We start from the raw sequence: 22,008 nt of genomic DNA, 5'->3' as shown, positions 1-22,008 counted from the left end.
TGTACTTAAATCCAATTTGATCTTCAACGAAGAGAAATGCAAGAGAGAAAGAAAGAGGGAGAGCTTACTGCTTAGTGGTTACCTTGAATAAATGATATGATTGTCTTCGAAAAACAAATTGTAATGTTGCGTGAGGACCCAACTTCTGGGTTTTGCTAGGATGGGAAGAAGATGACAAAGATTGGGATTTTAGAAAAATTTAGAAAAGTAAATGTTAATATCAGATGGAAAAATAACCAAGAGCTTAATAAAACTTCTCATCAAAAATTGGCTGAGCTTTTGAACTTTTTGAGAGGGCTGGAATTGTCTAGGTTGCTGAAGTAAGGCTTTGAATTTCTTTGGATTTGTTTTGTAAAAAGTTTTAATCATAAGGGTGTATTAGTACTTTTATATTAGATTTTGGTTATAATTATCATAAATTTAAATAGGTAGCTATAATTCTATATAGAGTTTTAATTTTGGTTATTTTTTTCAAATTTCCCAAGATAGAAGACGTAGGAGATGACTTTTTTGCCCTTTAAAGGTAGTCATGCGGATACCATTAACGAAAAAATAGATGGAAAATTAAAAAAACTAACAATAGGGTGCAAATTGACTAATTATGAGAGTTGAGAGAGGAAATTGACCAATCTTTACAAGTTCAGGGGGTAAATGGATGAAAACCCCATTTGAATTAACAGGAATACAAAGATAAATCTCTCTGTTTTTTCTCTCTATCTTTCTAGGCTTGGCATAACTTACATGAATTTCTATATTTTGTGTTGTGTTCTTCAATGATACAAATATACCTCTTTATACAAAGGTTTTCGTTCTTTCTTGGTCATACTTGGTTGCTCGTGCCTTTCAATCTAACAAACCTACAAAGCCACTTTTTTTGAAAATTTTGTGAAAAATGTTCATACTTAGTTGCTCACATTTACGATGGGGCATTTACGATGGGCATTCACACATTACAACATATAAAACTTTCCTTCCTAAAGGTTACCATGGGTTTTGGTAGTTTTACCAATGAACATTACTGAGTTGAGAGATCCAAAATCAACGAAATAAGCAATTATTGGTGGAACGACGATTCTTTCAACATTCAATGAAACTTAAAAAAATAATAATAATTTGATTCTTTCTATAGCATTGCATGGTTGTAAACATGTCTAGCTATCCTATCAACATTAACAAAATTACATGAATCTCCTCATACTCCTAGACAAATTACATCTTCTCAATAATATCCATACAAATACTTGGAACAGTTGTGAATAAAACTATAACGCCATCGGACTGACAGCTTCCTTGTTTGACTCACACTTCACACACACTTGCTTAGAACTCTGGACAAGAAGAAAGCAATATCTCAGCCTCTCTACATATCCGTTGTTTGTTAGTTTCTAGCCTGTAGGTTTTGTCTTTGATGACGAACAAAGGATAAACGGGCAGCCAACCAAACAAGTGATTAAGTAGTAGCTGGAGTCTGGAGTGGGAGGAGGACTAATTTCCTGCATCCCTGGTACGCCACCACCGGCCTTCTGATCATCTTCATGGCTAGCTCTTGGTCTCAGTGTCCGCCTTTCGAGTTTGCGAGCAAGTACTATCACGTGGCCGGAGACGGAGGTGGCTGTGTGAGGCAAAGCAGCTTCTTTGGAGGCAAACCAGTGCTTAATCAGGGCGTAGGGTATTCTGTTATTCTTGGCTTTGGAGCCTTCTTTGCTGTCTTCACATCTTTCTTGGTTTGTTTTCTTTACCTTATTATTCCCATCTTTTTTGGATGAGTATAAATTTGTCATTGGTTACCCTTTTAATCCATTTACTCTAATTAATTACTCTAATAAATTGTCCCATCTAACTGCTATACTGCACAGTTCTTAGATTAATATAGTAATCCCGTTTTGAAGCACCCCAAATATGAGCTTAATTGGAGCACGAATATTTGCATTTCTGGTGTTAATTAGTGCAAGAACTTTTACCATTCTTATTTTCTTATAAATTTGGCAAATTGGCAATGACTGCAATCTGAAGAGGTGTAGAAAGGCGATTTAAAGAATTTGACAGTCAATGAAAGTGCAAGTAAATGCTTGATATATTTCCAGATGTGTTACTCCAATGCTGACACTAGTTTATTGTCGTTCTGTTTAAGGGGAAGAATGAGAAAGCAATATATATTTATATTTTGTAAGGAACTAGATAACTAGACGGTTAATTGCTTGTGTAATGCTATTTAGTAACCTTGCAGTCTATTGATTCATATAATTGTTTGCATCAACAATTGCTGATTGTATGTTTATCTTTCGGTCAGGTATGGCTGGAGAAGCGATATGTTGGTTCCAAGCACACATCTGAATGGTTCAACACTGCAGGAAGAAGTGTTAAAACAGGACTCATTGCCAGTGTGATTGTCTCACAGGTACAGTACAGTCCCTTACTAGAATCAGATGCAACCGTTCACAAATTCTTCGGGGAAAATTCGGTATTTAGAGGCAACTTTGATGAACTCGTTGCTCTCCTTTGCGAAAACTTGTACAGTGGACTTGGGCTGCTACAATCTTGCAAAGTTCAAATGTTGCTTGGGAGTATGGAGTAAGTGGACCTTTCTGGTATGCTAGCGGCGCTACTATTCAGGCATGTCGAAGCTGTTTCCTTTCTGTCAATTGCTTGCTACACTATTTATAGTCTAATTATATCACGGAAAACTAAGGCATGCCAGATTAACAATTTAACGTTTCTAAACATAGGTACTCTTGTTTGGTATAATAGCCATAGAGATCAAGAGAAAGGCTCCTCATGCTCACACTGTATGTGAAATCGTGAAAGCTCGGTATGTGTATAGTTCGATGAACTAAATTATATGATTCATTGAGTTCCATCCTTTTACTATGATTGGTTTCCTAAAGCTCATAGTTTACTAATATATTGAATAATGTTCCTCTTCTTCAGCTGGGGCACAGCGGCACACATTGTCTTCCTCAGTTTCTGCTTTTTGACAAATATTATTGTAACTGCAATGCTGCTGCTCGGAGGTTCTGCTGTCGTAAATGCACTTACAGGAGTAAACATTTATGCTGCTAGCTTCCTTATCCCTCTTGGAGTAATCGTCTACACATTAGCTGGAGGACTAAAAGCGACGTTCTTGGCAAGCTACATACATTCTGTTATAGGTAGTCACTTAAATTTCTTTCATATTTTCCCTTGATGTTATTTATTATGTTTTCGTCTTTTCATGTCAGCCTAAGATACGTTTTGTTCTTCGTGTATTTGGTTTCAGTTCATGTGGTACTAGTCATATTTGTATACCTTGTGTATACGGCAAGCAGTGAGCTTGGTAGCCCAAGCATCGTGTACAACCGCCTTGTAGAGGTAGCGAGTAAATCAAGGATTTGTCATGAGCCAGTTTCTCATCACGGCCAGTCTTGTGGTCCTGCGAATGGGAATTACAAAGGGTCGTACCTAACTATGTTGAGCTCCGGAGGACTAGTCTTTGGGATTATCAACATCGTCGGAGGCTTTGGCACTATTTCTGTTGATAATGTAAGATGATCAACAGATTAGAATTGTAACTTATTAGCGGACATTTTTATATGTTTCGATTCAGAACTTTATTTGTCATATTTGACAAATTAACATTGAAAACTTCAGGGATACTGGGTAAGCGCCATAGCTGCACGGCCTTCGTCAACTCATAAGGGCTACTTGTTAGGTGGGCTTGTCTGGTTTGCAGTCCCATTTTCTTTGGCGACATCATTGGGACTGGGAGCACTGGCCCTTGATCTACCACTAACCGAAAGTGAAGCAAGTCGGGGACTTGTTCCTCCTGCCACCGCTATAGCTTTGTTGGGAAAAGGAGGATCTGTTCTTCTTCTTACTATGCTTTTCATGTAAGTTCTTGCCTATATGTTTTGGTGCAAAACAACATATAACGTGCTTTTCGATCATTCAACTTTGTTATATATTGAGCAGGGCAGTGACTTCTGCTGGTTCGTCAGAGCTTATAGCAGTATCCTCATTATGCACGTATGATATCTACCGCACGTACATAGATCCAAATGCAGATGGAAAGAAAATCCTCAAGGTATCAAGGGGCGTGATCCTTGCTTTTGGTTGTTTTATGGGGCTGCTAGCAGTGATACTAAACAAAGCTGGAGTTTCATTGGGTTGGATGTATCTGGCACTGGGAGTGCTCATCGGTTCAGCAGTTATTCCCATCGCGTTTATGCTTCTATGGAGAAAGGCAAACGCGATTGGTGCAATCCTAGGAGCAACTGTTGGCTGTGTTCTTGGGATCATCACATGGCTATCGGTCACGAAAATTGAGTATGGTCGCATAAATCTGGACACAACAGGTCGAAATGCACCAATGCTTGCAGGAAACCTCATCTCTATACTTAGTGGTGGAGCCATACATGCTATCTGCAGCTTCTTGTCACCACAAAACTACGACTGGGGTACCACTAAGAAGATCACCGTGGTTGAGAAGGCAACGAGTGATCTTCCGGCAGAAGAGTACAAGGAAGAAAAATTACTGAGAGCAAAGGCATGGATAGTGAAATGGGGTGTTGGCTTTACTGTTGTGATCGTTTTACTGTGGCCTCTTCTCTCTCTTCCAGCAGGTAAATCCAGCAACTTAGCGAACTTAAACGTTGGTAGGAAGATGAACCTTTCTTGTTGCTTATCTCATGTTTGGTGTGTGAATGCAATGCAGGTGATTTCAGTATAGGGTACTTCACATTCTGGGCGGTCATTGCAATAGCATGGGGCACAATCGGTTCAGTTGCAATCATCGCTTTACCGGTAATAGAAAGCTGGGAAACGATCCAGAGCGTAATTCTGGGAATGTTTACAAATGACAGGCTCATGGAGAAGGTTGAAGAAATGAATCTGAAGCTGCACACAATCATGTTGGCCATACCGGAATCTGAGAAGATTTACTTGCTTGAGAAGGAGAAGGCTAAAAAGAAAGAAGCATTGGAGCAAGGAAGCCACTCACTTTCTGCTGCGGGACAACCATGAGAAACTGAGAATTGGGTTGCACACCCCTCTTAATCATGGCCCTTAATTTTCTTTGATTTGTTTCAATCGAATGGCTCAGAAAAGAGGGGGTTGTGCAGGAGGTGAAAAAGGGTGTACAAATATCATTTCCTGACGTGTAATCAAACGCTACTCAAAGAATTGTATAATGTCTCTGTGTTCTCAACATATTTGCATTTGACAGGATGATTCAAGTATAACTTATTATACGTGGAATCTTTTTACACGTAAAAAGAAAGAGAAGAAAGGCAGCCCAATTCAATAGGTAACTGGTCGAGGATAACGGATTTGGATCCTCTCCTGAGCTAATGGAGAGGATCCTCCTCATCAATCATCGTGGGCCGTTGGATTTTTATCCAACGGCTACAATCATTATAACTTTAAAGGGACCTCCCTGTTTGTAACCGTTGGATAAAAATCCAACATCCCACAATGATTGATGAGGAGGATCCTCTCCATTAGCTCAGGAGAGGATTCAAATCCGAGGATTATAGCTACTCACTCTTTCTTTAACAGAGTGTAGGACACAGCTAAAAGCCACCTACCAAGAATTACAATCACAGTCAACACCACATGACCGATCTACCGTTGTTCCAGCTCAACGATAAGATCGAGGTATTCCTCGACAATTGTAAATGAAAGATATTAAGTTCGATTATGGTCGATGAAGAGTTCAAATATACCTCTTTATACAAAGGTTTTCGTTCTTTCTTGGTCATACTTAGTTGCTCGTGCCTCTCAATCTAACAAACCTACAAAGCCACTTTTTTTGAAAATTTTGTAAAAAATGTTTATACTTAGTTGCTCACATTTATGATGGGCATTCACACATTACAACATACAAAACTTTCTTTCCTAAAGGTTACCATGGGTTTTGGTAGTTTTACCAATGAATATTACTGAGTTAGGAGATCCAATGTCAACGGAATGAGCAATCATTGGTGTAACGACAATTCTTTCAATATTCAATGAAACTTAAAAAAATAATAATAATTTGATTCTTTCTATAGCATTTCATGCTTGTAAACATGTCTAGCTATCCTATCAACATTAACAAAATTACATGAATCTCCTCATACTCCTAGACAAATTACATCTTCTCAATAATATCCATACAGATACTTGGAACAGTTGTGAATTGTGATTGGGAAAAACCATAACGCCATCGGACAGACAGCTTCCTCGTTTGACTCGCACTTCACACACACTTGCTTAGAACTCATGACAAGAAGAAAGCAATATCTCAGCCTCTCTACATATCCGACGATTGTTAGTTTCTAGCCTGTAGGTTTTGTCTTTGACGAACAAAGGATAAACGGGCAGCCAACCAAACAAGTGATTGAGTAGTAGCTGGAGTCTGGAGTGGGAGGAGGACTAGTTTCCTGCATCCCTGGTACGCCACCACCGGCCTTCTGATCATCTTCATGGCTAGCTCTTGGTCTCAGTGTCCGCCTTTCGAGTTTTCGAGCAAGTACTATCACATGGCCGGAGACGGAGGTGGCTGTGTGAGGCAAAGCAGCTTCTTTGGAGGCAAACCAGTGCTTAATCAGGGCGTGGGGTATTCTGTTATTCTTGGCTTTGGAGCCTTCTTTGCTGTCTTCACATCTTTCTTGGTTTGTTTTCTTTACCTTATTATTCCCATCTTTTTGGGATGAGTATAAATTTGTCATTGGTTACCCTTTTTATCCATTTACTCTAATAAATTGTCGCATCTCAATATGTTTACCACAATATTTCTCCACCTTTTAGGCGGGCTAATTGCTATACTGCACAGTTCTAAGATTAATCTAGTAATCCCGTTTTGAAGCACCCCAAATATGAGCTTAATTAGAGCACGAATATTTGCATTTCTGGTGTTAATTAGTGCAACAACTTTTACCTTTCTTGTTTACTTATAAATTTGGCAAATTGGCAATGACTACAATTTGAAGAGATGTACAAAGGCGATTGAAAGAATTTGAAAGTCGATGAAAGTACCCGTGATCTATATTTGTTATCACAGTTCCAGATTGCAAGTAAATGCTTGATATATTTCCAGATGTGTTGCTCCAATGCTGACACTAGTTTATTGTCGTTCTGTTCAAGGGGAAGAAGGACAAAGCAATATATATTTGTATTTTGTAAAGAACTAGATAATTAGACGGTTAATTGCTTAATTGTTTACATCAACAATTGCTGATTGTATGTTTATCTTTCGGTCAGGTATGGCTGGAGAAGCGATATGTTGGTTCCAAGCACACATCTGAATGGTTCAACACTGCAGGAAGAAGTGTTAAAACAGGACTCATTGCCAGTGTGATTGTCTCCCAGGTACAGTACAGTCCCTAACTAGAATCAGATGCAAGCTTTCACAAATTCTTCGGGGAAAATTCTGTATTTAGAGGCAACTTTGATGAACTCGTTGCTCTCCTTTGCGAAAACTTGTACAGTGGACTTGGGCTGCTACAATCTTGCAAAGTTCAAATGTTGCTTGGGAGTATGGAGTAAGTGGACCTTTCTGGTATGCTAGCGGCGCTACTATTCAGGCATGTCGAAGCTGTTTCCTTTCTGTCAATTGCTTGCTACAGTAATTATAGTCTAATTATATCACGGAAAACTAAGGCATGCCAGATTAACAATTTAACGTTTCTAAACATAGGTACTCTTGTTTGGTATAATAGCCATAGAGATCAAGAGAAAGGCTCCTCATGCTCACACTGTATGTGAAATCGTGAAAGCTCGGTATGTGTATAGTTCGATGAACTAAATTATATGATTCATTGAGTTCCATCCTTTTATTATGATTGGTTTCCTAAAGCTCATAGTTTACTAATATATTGAATAATGTTCCTCTTCTTCAGCTGGGGCACAGCGGCACACATTGTCTTCCTCAGTTTCTGCTTTTTGACAAATATTATTGTAACTGCAATGCTGCTGCTCGGAGGTTCTGCTGTCGTAAATGCACTTACAGGAGTAAATATTTATGCTGCTAGCTTCCTTATCCCTCTTGGAGTAATCGTCTACACATTAGCTGGAGGACTAAAAGCGACGTTCTTGGCAAGCTACATACATTCTGTTATAGGTAGTCACTTGAATTTCTTTCACATTTTCCCTTGATATTATTTATTATGTTTTCATCTTTTCTTGTCAGCCTAAGATACGTTTTGTTCTTCGTGTATTTGGTTTCAGTTCATGTGGTACTAGTCATATTTGTATACCTTGTGTATACGGCAAGCAGTGAGCTTGGTAGCCCAAGCATCGTGTACAACCGCCTTGTAGAGGTAGCGAGTAAATCAAGGATTTGTCAGGAGCCAGTTTCTCATCACGGCCAGTCTTGTGGTCCTGCGAGTGGGAATTACAAAGGGTCGTACCTAACAATGTTGAGCTCCGGAGGACTAGTCTTTGGGATTATCAACATCGTCGGAAACTTTGGCACTGTTTTTGTTGATAATGTAAGATGATCAACAGATTAGAATTGTAACTTATTAGCGGACATCTTTTATATGTTTCAATTCAGAACTTTATTTGTCATATTTGACAAATTAACATTGAAAACTTCAGGGATACTGGGTAAGTGCCATAGCTGCACGGCCTTCGTCAACTCATAAGGGCTACTTGTTAGGTGGGCTTGTCTGGTTTGCAGTCCCATTTTCTTTGGCGACATCATTGGGACTGGGAGCACTGGCCCTTGATCTACCACTAACCGAAAGTGAAGCAAGTCGGGGGCTTGTTCCTCCTGCCACCGCTATAGCTTTGATGGGAAAAGGAGGATCTGTTCTTCTTCTTACTATGCTTTTCATGTAAGTTCTTGCCTATATGTTTTGGTGCAAAACAACATATAACGTGCTTTTCGATCATTCAACTTCGTTATATATTGAGCAGGGCAGTGACTTCTGCTGGTTCGTCAGAGCTTATAGCAGTATCCTCATTATGCACGTATGATATCTACCGCACATACATAGATCCAAATGCAGATGGAAAGAAAATCCTCAAGGTATCAAGGGGCGTGATCCTTGCTTTTGGTTGTTTTATGGGGCTGCTGGCAGTGATACTAAACAAAGCTGGAGTTTCATTGGGTTGGATGTATCTGGCAATGGGAGTGCTCATCGGTTCAGCAGTTATTCCCATCGCATTCATGCTTCTATGGAGAAAGGCAAACGCGATTGGTGCAATCCTAGGAGCAACTGTTGGCTGTGTTCTTGGGATCATCACATGGCTATCGGTCACGAAAATTGAGTATGGTCGCATAAATCTGGACACAACAGGTCGAAATGCACCAATGCTTGCAGGAAACCTCGTCTCTATACTTAGTGGTGGAGCCATACATGCTATCTGCAGCTTCTTGTCACCACAAAACTACGACTGGGGTACCACTAAGAAGATCACCGTGGTTGAGAAGGCAACGAGTGATCTTCCGGCAGAAGAGTACAAGGAAGAAAAATTACTGAGAGCAAAGGCATGGATAGTGAAATGGGGTGTTGGCTTTACTGTTGTGATCGTTTTACTGTGGCCTCTTCTCTCTCTTCCAGCAGGTAAATCCAGCAACTTAGCGAACTTAAACGTTGGTAGGAAGATGAACCTTTCTTGTTGCTTATCTCATGTTTGGTGTGTGAATGCAATGCAGGTGATTTCAGTATAGGGTACTTCACATTCTGGGCGGTCATTGCAATAGCATGGGGCACAATCGGTTCAGTTGCAATCATCGCTTTACCAGTGATAGAAAGCTGGGAAACGATCCAGAGCGTAATTCTGGGAATGTTTACAAATGACAGGCTCATGGAGAAGGTTGAAGAAATGAATCTGAAGCTGCACACAATCATGTTAGCCATACCGGAATCTGAGAAGATTTACTTGCTTGAGAAGGAGAGGGCTAAAAAGAAAGAAGCATTGGAGCAAGGAAGCCACTCACTTTCTGCTGCGGGACAACCATGAGAAACTGAGAATTGGGTTGCACACCCCTCTTAATCATGGCCCTTAATTTTCTTTGATTTGTTTCAATCGAATGGCTCAGAAAAGAGAGGGTTGTGCAGGAGGTGAAAAAGGGTGTACAAATATCATTTCCTGACGTGTAATCAAACGCTACTCAAAGAATTGTATAATGTCTGTGTTCTCAACATATTTGCATTTGATAGGATGATTCAAGTATAACTTATTATACGTAGATTCTTTTTACACGTAAAAAGAACGAGAAGAAAGGCAGCCCAACTCAACCGGGAACTGGTCGAGGATAACAGCTACTCACTCTTTCTTTAACAGAGTGTAGGACACAGCTAAAAGCCACCTACCAGGAATTACGGTCACAGTCAACACCAGATGACCGATCTACCGTTGTTCCAGCTCAACGATAAGATCGAGGTATTCCTCGACACTTGTAAATGAAAGATATTAAGTTCGATTCTGGTTGATGAAGGGTTCAAACCAAATTATTATATCAGATCCGTTGTGTGGCTTATTATGGTCCCCAACCTCTTTAGTGTAAATATATATCGTTGAAAAAATGCATTTAAGATCCGAAATTCCAATTCTTCCTATCGAATGGAGAGTTTAATGGAGAAAATGTTGCTACTGGGGTCTTTGACTCCAAGTGCCCTATACACCTCTTAGTGTTAATATATCATACAAAGGTCACAAGCCAAAAAGAAATATTCACAGAACGTTACCCTTTTCGATGAGATGGTACAAAACGTTTCGACATTAGTGACGAAAAGATTACAGTGCTAGCATATCTAGTTATAATATTTACAGCTCGAATACAATTGAGCGAGTTGTACTTAACCATACGCATAATTTATCCCTCTGAAGAGGATGTACCTGAACAAGTAAATGTCAAGTCGCCGTCCAGTTTCCGGTTTCTTCAAAAACAGAGCTTAAGGGTAGACAGATCTTGACCTGTATGGCAGCTTCTGAGAAAGTAAAACCTGCCTCAAAAAGAATTGCAGGCATAAGGTTTTGAGTTCGAAGCAGGGGTAATTTGCGTTAACTTGGTCGAATTAGGGCGTGAAGTAGAAAATGATTCTTAAATCGACCACCAGTTTCTGGCAACAAATACGTCGATGGGCCACCAAAACATCAACTGTATGATGTAGATTTCATGGTGCTCTATTTAACATCATCTTTCCTTGCAGATGAATTGGTTACTGTCCGGTCTTTAATGGCTTCCCTTTCAAGCTTCTTTTTTTCGGCCTCAGCAAGTCTTTCATTTTCCTCTCGTGACTTCTTGAACATCTTGACAAAAACGAACAAGACCTGTGTCACTGCAAGGCCAAGAAACGTTATATACAATACATCAAAATGTTATTTGATTCTACATGAAAATTAAATAGTTAAAACATAAATCAACAATAAAAATCAAAAAAAGAATTATAACCGGTATATCTGTAATTTGCTTCGCCTTGAATATTTAAGTTTGTACTAGGAAAAGAAAAACTAAAGAGGTGAACAAAAATTTACGGAAATTGAAATACTTATAAGGTCTTCCACATGGTTTATGTGAGTTTGATTCGCATATATAGAAATCAAACTCACGAGACCCGTATATTACACTCAACAATGGAACTCCCCACATTAGAATTTACCACCCCAGCATGTGAGTTTGATTCCAATTTATGGGCATCACTCAAAATTTTCAGCCCACTACGAAGGTTAAGCTTTGATATCAGAAAGGACAAAAACATATGAAGTACGGATAATCGTAGATAAAGATTCAAGAGAACAGTTTCTAGATGTTTAAGAGAATAAGTGACAGAATCATAGCAGTGAAATTGGGAACAAGAAAATAATTGAAAAGCTAGCTGAAACCAAGAAACATGAAAATAAGATGTGAAGCAACTAAATTAGTCTATGAAGACTCCAATCATACAAATGGGAAACTTTTTCAACTTTGGTCTCACTCCTTCATTACCATCTCATAGGCTACCTCACACATAATTGGCATTTATATTCCATCTAGAGAAATAAACACGTGGAAGCAAACGAATACAGTTTCTTGTTGCACCAAACTCATTTTCTAGCCTTCTATAATTATCTAATTATTTTGTAAACTATGACTGCAGAAAGAATAGGTTCATACAAATGGAAGATAAGTCTTTAATAGGTTGGACATGTCAAATTACGATAGAAAAAAAAAAAGAGGAGGGGGTTTTCAAGAACTTGATCCCTAGTCACTCTGGTCTCAACGGGCTTTCAGCTTTTCCAAATAATAGGTTAAGAAAAGTGATACGAATTCCCATAAGTTGAGGTGGGCCAATAATGACCTCTTTGTCCACGATTCAAGTTTCAAGAATGCACATAAGTTTTTATTTCTAATTCTTTCATTCAAAAATCGTTGTCCATAAGATTTGAACACATGGCCTTCTCTAACAAAATGGAGACTCTGGTGTATTCATGAGGTAAAGAAAGTAGCAGACCTTGTTCAAAAGGACACCGAGCTGGATCCTCCCCGAAGTATTGAGACAAAGAATCAGCATTTCTTCCCTGCAAGAAGAAGAATTAAGCCATAAGACCTGTAAGCTACACAGTACAAACTACAAAGATATCTACCAACAAGATAAAAACTGTGATAAGGACTGCACTCACCACTTCAGAGTACAAGGAGATTAACGACCTTACGTCAGCTTCAGCAGTATCAAGAAAATTCTTCAGCACCTGCAGAGGAGGAAGTTTTTTTTTTTATGTAAATGCAGAACCACATCTTAATCATCACCCATGTTTCTTTATCTGCAAAATATACTAATTAAAAAATATATATCTCTTCAAAGAAGCAGTCGTGAATGAAAAAGCATGGGCATAAAGAAATTCGTTATGTTTGCTAATAGTACTTTGTAGAACGTGCATTTTCAAGACCAGAAGGAGGTCTTAAAGGAAAATCAACAAGATCCAAGGATAATGCTTGGGCCCAAACTAGTTAGGACCTCTACATCACTACTGTGTGCTCAGATTATAACATCTTTTGTAGATTGTGAAACATTTTGCCTCATGACATTCTTTTTTCACTTCAAAGTTTTAAATACAAAAATATGATATAACTGAAACATTTAAGAAGGGTGACTAGTTTTCAAGAGGAAATTGCAAACAGCAATTAATTAATTAATGTTATCCTTATAAGTGGAAAGTAGTATACATCGTTTAGTTAAGGAACCAAATATCATCAGTATTTCTCACTTTTTGGAAACCAGCAGAGATTGCTCCATCGTTTTCTGAAGCAGCAAGTTCTTGCTCAACCTTTTCCAGACCTTTACTCACAGCTTGCATTTCTTCAGCCAAAGCTTTCAATTGAATCTGGTTATTTGACGTTATGATCAAATTAAATGAGCTCTGAATTGGTTACGACCAGAAGTTACAGTAACATCAGAAAGAACCAATTCTAGCAACTTAATCAGCTTACCTTAGAAGCAGCTTCTAAATGAATCAGATCTTTATCAAAATCCAGCAACTCTGGCATTTTCTCAGCAAGGAGCTAATGGAGAAAAAAGTTGATTAAGACTACATAAATATCCTAAAACTAACACCAACTACAGAATGTGAAAGATAAAGCAAGAAATTTGTGCAGATGGATATTAACATCAACAATTTTGACAATGTTGTAGATGGAACAAACTTAAGAAACAATAAATAACACTGACACGAGTTGATGTTTAAGGAAAGACCACAAAAGAGTTCAGGTGATATTTTAGTATCTATCCATATAACACCCTTTTATTTATATGCGAGGATCTCATGAAAGAAGTAAAATTCAGTCCTAGCATTATTGTCCTTTCTTTTTCTTTTGAGTTTTTAAGAGTAATGTGTAAATTTCAAATATTATACCTTACACAAATAATGCATTAAAGTCATTTTATTGTTTCTTGCACGGGTATCAGACAATTTAAGAAGGCTGTCCAATTTGAATCCTACAGCAGATCCTGCAAAATAAAAAACAAATTGTAGGCTAAAAACCATAATGGTAATAATATTAATACCAAGAAATAAAACGGCAAAATAAATCATAAGAAGAAATAAAACAAGCATTAGACAATGGTACCTCGAGCAGTGCCTTGATTCAAGGCATTTCCCAAAGTAAGGATTGTCTGCATTATCTGTCGCAATTTCACAGATTCCTTCACCTGTACATACAAGTGGCTTTAGATGAGCGTAAAAATATGCTCGTACACTAGTTTAATAACCATTAATTATCAAGATACCTCATTAGCAGCACCATTGATTGTATTCAGATTAGATCTTAAATCATTCACCTGATCAAATTCAAGCACCAAAATGCTGTTAAGCTTGTACCACGAAAAATCAAATAAAGAAAACAAGCTAGAACTTACCTGACTAGAGAAGGTAATTTTGAAAGCAAATACTCGCAACTTGGACTCTACTCGTGGAACCTTCATTAGCTCCACGAAAAACTGAAGATAAACACACTGTTAGTAGGAAATCCAAGAGAGCACACATACCTCTAAGATGACGGCATCAGAAAGAACCTGTTCACACTTCCCTAGCATGTCCTTGTCGCCTGCATAGTTCTGGGAGTCAAAAAAAGCAAAATCAGCACTCTTAAAGAATTAACCCTCTAAACTAGACAACCTCTGGAAAAACAAAAAGTATATAATTTGGGCATAACTCTTGATTCTTCTTCGAAACAAAATTTAATCAATTAATCTTGTATGCATTACTACTTAGGACAGCAAGAAGAAAAAAAACTATCTGCCATGAGACTGCAATCCTTTTTTTTTTTCTTTTTTTTTTTTTTTAATTTCTATTATTATTTTTTCTGAGAAAAGAAAATTCTATTTAACAGCTAAAATAGCGATACGAAACTTAGTGAACTAGACGTCCACAAACGAAATGATTCAACCCTCAAAATAAACTCTAAAAAATATCCTACAGCAGGTCCCCAATCTAAAAAGTCACAGAAAATGAAAGACACCGGAGCCCATCATCCAGAACACCAAGTTACTGCATACTTTTAAGAGAAGGGAAAAATTATTAGTTCATTTAAAATATGAAGAAAGCATGATAAGGATCGAGTTACATGGAGCAAGAATAACAGCAAGATCTATCAAAAAGACATGCACGTGACCAACATGTGGAAGCATGCATTTTTGTGAAGAAGAGTGGAAAGGAAGAGTGACTTACCTTCAAAGTTTCCATTTCTTCTTTGGTAGGACAAAATTTAATGAGATTCTCAACCTGATCAATGTCAAGAACAGAAGAATCCAGAGCTAGAACTGCATTCTGGAAGCGCACATATCTAGTTTCAGCACCATACTCCAATAAACAAATAGCATTTACGTACTAACCACTACCAAAATTGCCAAAGTTTACTTTTTTTCATTTTATCCTTTTTTAGAAGATAATAACGAAAGAAAACAGAGGGCGAGCTTTGGCGCAATGGAAAGGTTGCTCCTTTGTAAGGTCATCGGTTCAAGCCGTGGAAACAGGCTCTTTGCAAAGCAAGGGTAAGGCTGCGTCAATAGATGTCCCCCCCCCCCCAAAAAAAAAAACCCACAAAACCGTTGCAAAGTGGGAAGCTTTGTTGCTTGGGGTTGCCCTTTTTTTAGTAATGAAAGAAAACAAGTAAAAGCTACATAATATTTGAGGAAGGATATCCAGCTTATTTAGCATAACAGAATGCCCTACTACTTTCATACAAGGTCATACAGTTTCTGGCAGATCTACTCAACATTGTTATGGTGATAATAAAGGATGAAGTGGGGCTGGTCATACTGGTGACTGTAGTCCCAGGAGGTGTTTGTGAAGTCTGACTCTGCAAAGACTCTGGTTAAAGATGGTAAAGCATGGACCATGCACGTTGATATTCCATCCAAGCATGATATTTCTAGCCTCACTTTTACGATGCACTTGCTAATCGGGTATGCAAAACTAGTTTAAACAACAATACATGTGCCTTCTGGTTATGTAAGACGCATGACAATTGATTGTCTTACAATCTACAATATAGCAATTGTGGCTTGATTCTACAGTTACAGGTCCAGAATTCTATCATCAATCCAATTATAAAATGTCATATTACATCAGAACAACAGAATGGTTTCCACACCTGAATGAGAGAAATGTCACGAGACATGAGGACATCAATGCTAAAGCATTAAAAGCATTGATGTGCTCAAGAGTAAACAAAAAGACTAGACCTAGAGAGTTTATTTGTCTATCCACATTCCCCCAAGGCATGCAAAAGGAGGCCCACGAAACCAGAGGGAAACAGATTTTTCTGGTGATATATATGAAATGTACATGAGTAGGAGGAAGAACTTACAATCATATCTGGCAAGGGGATCTTTACTTTTGAAAGCATAATTTCACAGTTATACGCTCGTCGCAAGTCAATCTGATGAATAGAGAGACATAGCAATAAATTTAGTTTCATATATCTCCATGGAGCATAAAGCATAAGTTTACTCAAAATCTGCACAAAGTTGGTCTCATACATCTCTATTGAAAGCATTGGTCTGCTCAAGAGTAAACAGAAGAGAGAGACAAACCAACAAACTTAGTCTCATACATCTTTATGTCAAGAGAAACCATAAAGCATAAGGACCCTGTGGAGCATTATATTCATCTTTTCTCAAAGTTCACACAAGTTTCAGCTTTGCAAACTTATAATTGTTGAATTAGGAATCATAATTTGAAGAACTCTATCTTTTACTAGGTTTTTCAAATCGACAAACGAGAACAAGTAACACTTGATCTTAGCTTAGGTTATCAACTCCCATTGCTTTGGCAAGTTTTAGTATGCAAATAAATGCCTACAGCACTCCATCCTCCCACTACTTCGGTGCTTACATATGATTGAAAAATTGGCATACAGAACATGTGCGTTCAAATGAAAAATTAGAAGATCCGGTTTCCCTATCCTCCTATAACTTGGTGCTTTTACCAAGTACATATATATCACTGAAACAAATTATAATCACGAATCAATTTATCAATTTACCACGTACATATATATCACTGAAACAAAATATAATTATGAATGCCAATGACAAAGCATTGAACACGGTAACATTCTAAAGGAGACCATAACCTACTACATGGACAAAGAAAGAAAGCTAACCAGTTGCACTTTCTCAGGTTTGGTAATGTTAGAACCACGTCGACCAGCAGTCTTACTGCCATGCACATCTGAAGCAGCGGCTGCTGAGAACAGACTTTCAAGTTCTGATATATCTATTTCAGGAGCCCTGAGAAGAACTTCCATAATGTTACATCAGAAGACAAAACGGAGAAAACAAATTGGGCAAAAATAGAGAAAGAAAGCCACAAGGAGAAAAAACATACACATAAGCAAAAACCAACACAAGTCAAATTAGCACCACATGTGAAATAAAACGAAAAATACTGTAACACTTTACAATGACTCCACTTAATTCATCACAATTAATATCATGTTCCTGCAAAACCATTCATTTAACTAAAGTGACTTTTCTTAGAGCTAGTGTTCTTTTTCATTCAATGAAAGTTAATCATCTAGAACAATTTCTATAAGAATGCACCTTGGCTGATTGCCTTGTTTCTGAAAATCCTCCCATAAACTCTCTTTCATTGCTCGATTAACTTTCACCCAGTGTAAGGGCTTTAAGGAAGTTTTCTTTGGGGCAATAGAAGTCGCACGGCCTTTTCCAACAATCCCCAGCCCAGAAGATGCTTTGCCCCTTCCAACTGATGGTGGCGGTGGTGGTGGTGCACTAGAGCCCTTTGTTCCAGGTGGTGGAGGCACAGATGCTGTTGCACCGCGACTTGGTGGCATTGGTGCAGGTGGTGGAGGAGGTGGGGTTGGCCTTGTAGGTCCTGAAGGAGGTGGAGGTGGGGGCGGTGGCCTAGTATAATTACCAACGCTACCACTCATAGGAGGAGGAGGAGGAGGTGGGGGTGCTCCAACCCCAGAACTAGAAATGGACGGTGGAGGAGGAGGAGGTGGGGGCGGTGCCCTACTCTTAGTACCAAGGCTACCACTCATAGGAGGAGGTGGTGGAGCTGGCGGTGCTCCAAAAACAGAACTAGAAGTGGATGGTGGAGGAGGAGGAGGCGAGGGTGGTGCCCTATTATTAGTACTAAGGCTACCACTCATAGGAGGAGGTGGTGGAGCTGGAGGTGCTCTAAAAACAGAACTAGAAGTGGACAATGGAGGAGGAGGTGGCCGAGGTGCCACTATTGGTTGTAGATTGTTACTTACAGGAGGAGGGGGAGGCGGTGGTGGCGGTAGCTTGTTAGTTGTACTTCCCAAAAACGGAGGAGGTGGAGGTGGTGGTGGTGGTGGTGGTGGCGGCAGCAAAGACTGCTGACTAGACTTAAAGGGAGGAGTCGGTGGGGTTGGCGGTGGCACTGTAGAAGAAGTTGGTGGAGGTGGGGGAGGAGGTGGCAGTGGGCTTTTGCTAGAGACAGAATGAGATGGAACAAGGGGTGGTGGTGGTGGTGGTGGCGGCGGCGGTGGTGGACCTCTAGTAGTAGTCAAATGTAAGCGGTTCACAGAATCTTTACTGGATATGCTAAGGGGTGGAAGTGGTGGGGATGGTGAAGACCCTCTACTAACACCAATAAAAGGAAGTGGTGGTGGTGGTGGCGGCGGCGGCGGAGGTGATGGTAGAGTGTGAAGAGCAGGACGTAATGGTTCTGTTGTTAGGGATTTTGGTGCCAATGATTCAGGGAATGAACAAGGTGGAGGTCCTTTACTTGTATCTAATGAATGCTGATGAAGAGAATCCAGGACAGGTCCAAATGACTCTTGATCAGGAGGCTCTGAAGTAAAGTTCGCATCAGGTGGGCCATCATTCTCATATGATAAGGGTACAGAATCAAAACTGTCCAGCATCAATGCTTTTGTTGAATCTGCTGAAGCCTTGGAAACAGTGTCAAATGCTTCATCAGCACTGTCAGCAGTGCTAGATGCATTATTTTCTTCTTCAGAGTCAGCAGGTGATGAATATAAACTCATTTTGTTTTGAAACCTTGACAATTCTTTCGCATCACTTAGGACAGAGAGCTGTTTAAGAAACCACAAGGCCGCATCATCATTGCTATCAATCCACTCAACTCCATTGAAAAGTTCTTGAACCCTAGAAAAAGTATCATGGGGCAATCCACCTTTCTCCTCACCATTCAAAGTTGTAGTTGGAGCTCTAGGAGGAGAAATGCTCTCAAACTCCCCAAACAATACCTGAATAGATGAGTTCATTTATGGTCAGATGGAAGGATAACTGATATGAGTATACATACATAAAAATAAGGAGTAGTGTTTTCTTGCCATTCTAAGTATCTAGACCATTGATTAGGATGATTGTTGCTATAATGTGTCTTCCAGATTCACAGTCTGGCAACAAAGCATTTGTCTAGCAAATATGAGTACAAGTCTAGCACCCTCAAGTCAGACCAAAGCATCAGCCACTACTTGTAACTTAGAGAGAACTAAAATCAAGTGCACTTTGTTCTAGACAAACCTAACGTCTCAGGCACATTTAATCTTATTTGTAATAAGCTAAAACAAAGGACTCGATAATGGTCACCTCAGCTCGGAAGCCTTTTGGATAGCGCTCCTTTGCATCCCATAGAATGTCCAAGTTATCAGAATTCAGCATCAGTATGTTGGAACGAATAAATGCAGTGTTGAACATAATACGGAACATCATAACTTCCCTCTCTGGATCCAAATCCAAGTGGACACACTCCAATACAACATCTCCTTGCACTAAACACTGAATGTCAATTTTGATGACATCACAGTCTGCCTGCAAAGAAGGAACACTCATAACAGAAGTAGTTGATAAAACTTATAAGGACTATTGGCTAATGCGAAAATGTAGAGTAACAAAAATCAAGTGGGATTATGCTGAGAACAGTAGTTACAGTACAAATCTTACTTGACGGTAGTTCCGAAGTGTCTTCTTCCTAGGCATGGAGAATATCATCTGGGTTGAAAGCCCGCCCTTACTAAGGAGATTCCGACCAAAAATTCTGATAACTGGAGTGCAGCCTTTTTGGGTATCAAAGTTTGGAATGGCTCTAAGTATAACACAGTCTAAAGAAAGTGCCCGCTCAGGAGGTGGCCACTCTGGAGCTATATTTCTCCTTGCCACGTACTGAAGGTACCGCAGCTGAGATGGGAGAGGATTTAAAGGCGACAAAAGCTGCAATAAACCTTTAGGAGCTTCTCGATGTACAATTTCAAGCGTCTTGCGTTCCCCACTATGCAGTTTTCTGAAAATGAGAAAGCTAGCTAAAAGGAAAGCCAAGAGTGGCCAACCTCCCCTCTCACAATGGAGAAGAATAACATTTTGTTGCTTGTCATTCAAGAGCCAACTCTCACAAACACGAAGAAAATGTTGAATAAGAGATAATGGGAGGAGTGGACAACCCTCATACTGTCGAGGATAATCCATAACTGTAACATCATATTCGCATAATATCTCAGCAAATTGGCTACGTTTCTCACCCTCCCGAAAGTTGAATGCAAGGAAGGACGAGTCGGGGAATTCTTCATGTAACTCAGTAATGATTTCGTGTAGATATATTTGGTACATTTCATCAGGCAAGACTTCAGTGGAAAAACAGGAATCAAATACTGCACATATTTTCATGAAAAGAAAAATACCGAATTCAGCCAAGTCACACACAATGACATAGAAAGAATAGCAAAACAAGATTAAAGAACGAAAAAAGAATGTTACCGTATACTCTCTCTACGAATTCGAGCAACCCATCTGGGGGTCTTTTGTAAAAGAATCTACTCAGAAGTGACATTTTCCTCTTATTTTCTTTAATTTTCCCAACAGAAATGCATGTGTGAGTTTGCCAATAGACTGAACCTGAAAAACCAAAATTATACAGAAAAAAAGGCACTAATCACTGATATATTAAAACAAAACACAACAAATATATCAAATCACCGATTGGTAACAGGAAAATTGATTGAATTGAGTTAAAAAATTGGAAACTTTCCGCATTAACTCAAGAAATTCCATCAGTCAAGCTAATATAACCCTAATTACAGAAACCCTTTGCCCGAAAATTCATCATTTTCTCAGTAACCAAACAGGGAGTGAACTTTACGCGGTATCGGTGCAAACCCAGCTAAAAAGCAAGACGTCGGAACCAACAAGCTAACCTGAGATAACAAAAGCGCGAACCGGAGAGCGGCGATTCGGGCGGTGGAAGTCGAACCAGTTCCCCCCCCCCACTTAATGGCTGCTTGAATAATGAGAGTTCAGGCGCATGAGACCCTTCAATTTCAATTTTGAATTCCTTTTTCTCGCCAAAGTTTCAAACTTTAAAAACCAGGTGGTTTTTTGCATACCTCATATTTTCCCCCAACGGGGACCCAAAAAAATCAGAAAATTAAATTTTAGGCTAAATTACAAAAAAATTACTTTAAGTGGTATCACGATACTTTCATATTTTATCTTTTAAAATTAACAATGTCATACATCATCTTATGAATTTGTGTCAATGTTATACTTTTCATTAACTTAGCGTTAATTTCTCAGTTAAATGTCGTGGCTTAATTCAGAGCCCACTTTCTATTAAAAAAATTATTAAAATATTATTAAAAACTAAAAAAAAAAAAATTAATATTTTTTTAATATTAAAACAAAAGTTAAAAAAAAAAACACCCTCACTTCGTCCCTTCTCCCCCCCCCTTTTCTTTCTCTTCTCCCCCATCTTCATCTTCCTGCTTAAACTTCAACCAAAAAAATAAATAAATAAATAATTTGAAAACCCATCAACCCCCCTCCCCACTCGAAGAAGAAGAAAGGAAAAAAAAAAAAAACACACAACCTAGAAAGAAGAACATGAAGAAGAAGAAGAAGGAAAAAAGAAAAAAAAAACCAAACCAAACGCAATTCGTCCCCCCCCCCCCAAACAAACCTAACCCCCTGCCAACCTCAAATCCACCACTCCTACCCCATCATGAAGGTTTCCCAATTCCACCTCAACGGGATCTGGTTTTTTTTTTTGGGTTGTAGGTAGTGGGTGCGAGGGTGGGTGCGGTTTTAGGGAAGACGGGAGAGGGGAAGA

At 39.0% G+C, this 22,008-nt stretch overlaps 3 protein-coding genes across 3 annotated transcripts; 2 read left to right on the top strand and 1 right to left on the bottom strand.

Annotated features, from left to right (window-relative positions):
• The first annotated feature begins 1,478 nt into the window (after window positions 1-1,478).
• LOC103955579 (urea-proton symporter DUR3) lies at window positions 1,479-5,228 on the top strand. Its single transcript, XM_048574920.1, has 9 exons — window positions 1,479-1,724; window positions 2,291-2,398; window positions 2,518-2,613; window positions 2,727-2,809; window positions 2,929-3,149; window positions 3,257-3,519; window positions 3,628-3,866; window positions 3,949-4,598; window positions 4,691-5,228. The coding sequence occupies exons 1-9, from the start codon at window positions 1,536-1,538 to the stop codon at window positions 4,996-4,998; spliced, it is 2,157 nt and encodes a 718-aa protein (XP_048430877.1). The 5' UTR covers window positions 1,479-1,535; the 3' UTR covers window positions 4,999-5,228.
• Window positions 5,229-6,028: 800 nt separating this feature from the next.
• Window positions 6,029-10,460, top strand: LOC103955578 (urea-proton symporter DUR3). The gene is made up of 9 exons (XM_009367483.3): window positions 6,029-6,629; window positions 7,219-7,326; window positions 7,446-7,541; window positions 7,655-7,737; window positions 7,857-8,077; window positions 8,185-8,447; window positions 8,557-8,795; window positions 8,878-9,527; window positions 9,620-10,460. The coding sequence occupies exons 1-9, from the start codon at window positions 6,441-6,443 to the stop codon at window positions 9,925-9,927; spliced, it is 2,157 nt and encodes a 718-aa protein (XP_009365758.2). The 5' UTR covers window positions 6,029-6,440; the 3' UTR covers window positions 9,928-10,460.
• Window positions 10,461-10,638: 178 nt separating this feature from the next.
• LOC103955603 (formin-like protein 14) lies at window positions 10,639-21,292 on the bottom strand. Its single transcript, XM_048574919.1, has 18 exons — window positions 21,098-21,292; window positions 20,661-20,798; window positions 19,854-20,554; window positions 19,500-19,721; window positions 17,493-19,153; window positions 17,054-17,180; window positions 16,256-16,327; window positions 15,115-15,213; window positions 14,460-14,501; window positions 14,304-14,384; window positions 14,175-14,225; window positions 14,015-14,096; window positions 13,801-13,895; window positions 13,379-13,450; window positions 13,156-13,272; window positions 12,571-12,639; window positions 12,402-12,468; window positions 10,639-11,249 (listed from the first exon to the last, which is right to left on the bottom strand). Exons 2-18 carry the CDS (start codon window positions 20,731-20,733, stop codon window positions 11,095-11,097), a joined length of 3,786 nt encoding a protein of 1,261 aa, XP_048430876.1. The 5' UTR covers window positions 20,734-20,798; window positions 21,098-21,292; the 3' UTR covers window positions 10,639-11,094.
• Between the last annotated feature and the right edge of the window lie 716 nt (window positions 21,293-22,008).

This window comes from the organism of the source record quoted next, unplaced genomic scaffold (genome assembly GCF_019419815.1).
Source record: "Pyrus x bretschneideri cultivar Hongxiangsu unplaced genomic scaffold, Pyrus_bretschneideri_v1 Contig76, whole genome shotgun sequence".
NCBI classification, from domain to species: domain Eukaryota; kingdom Viridiplantae; phylum Streptophyta; class Magnoliopsida; order Rosales; family Rosaceae; genus Pyrus; species Pyrus x bretschneideri.
Note: the sequence above shows the minus strand (reverse complement) of the source record. Positions and strands in the feature narration are given on the sequence as shown.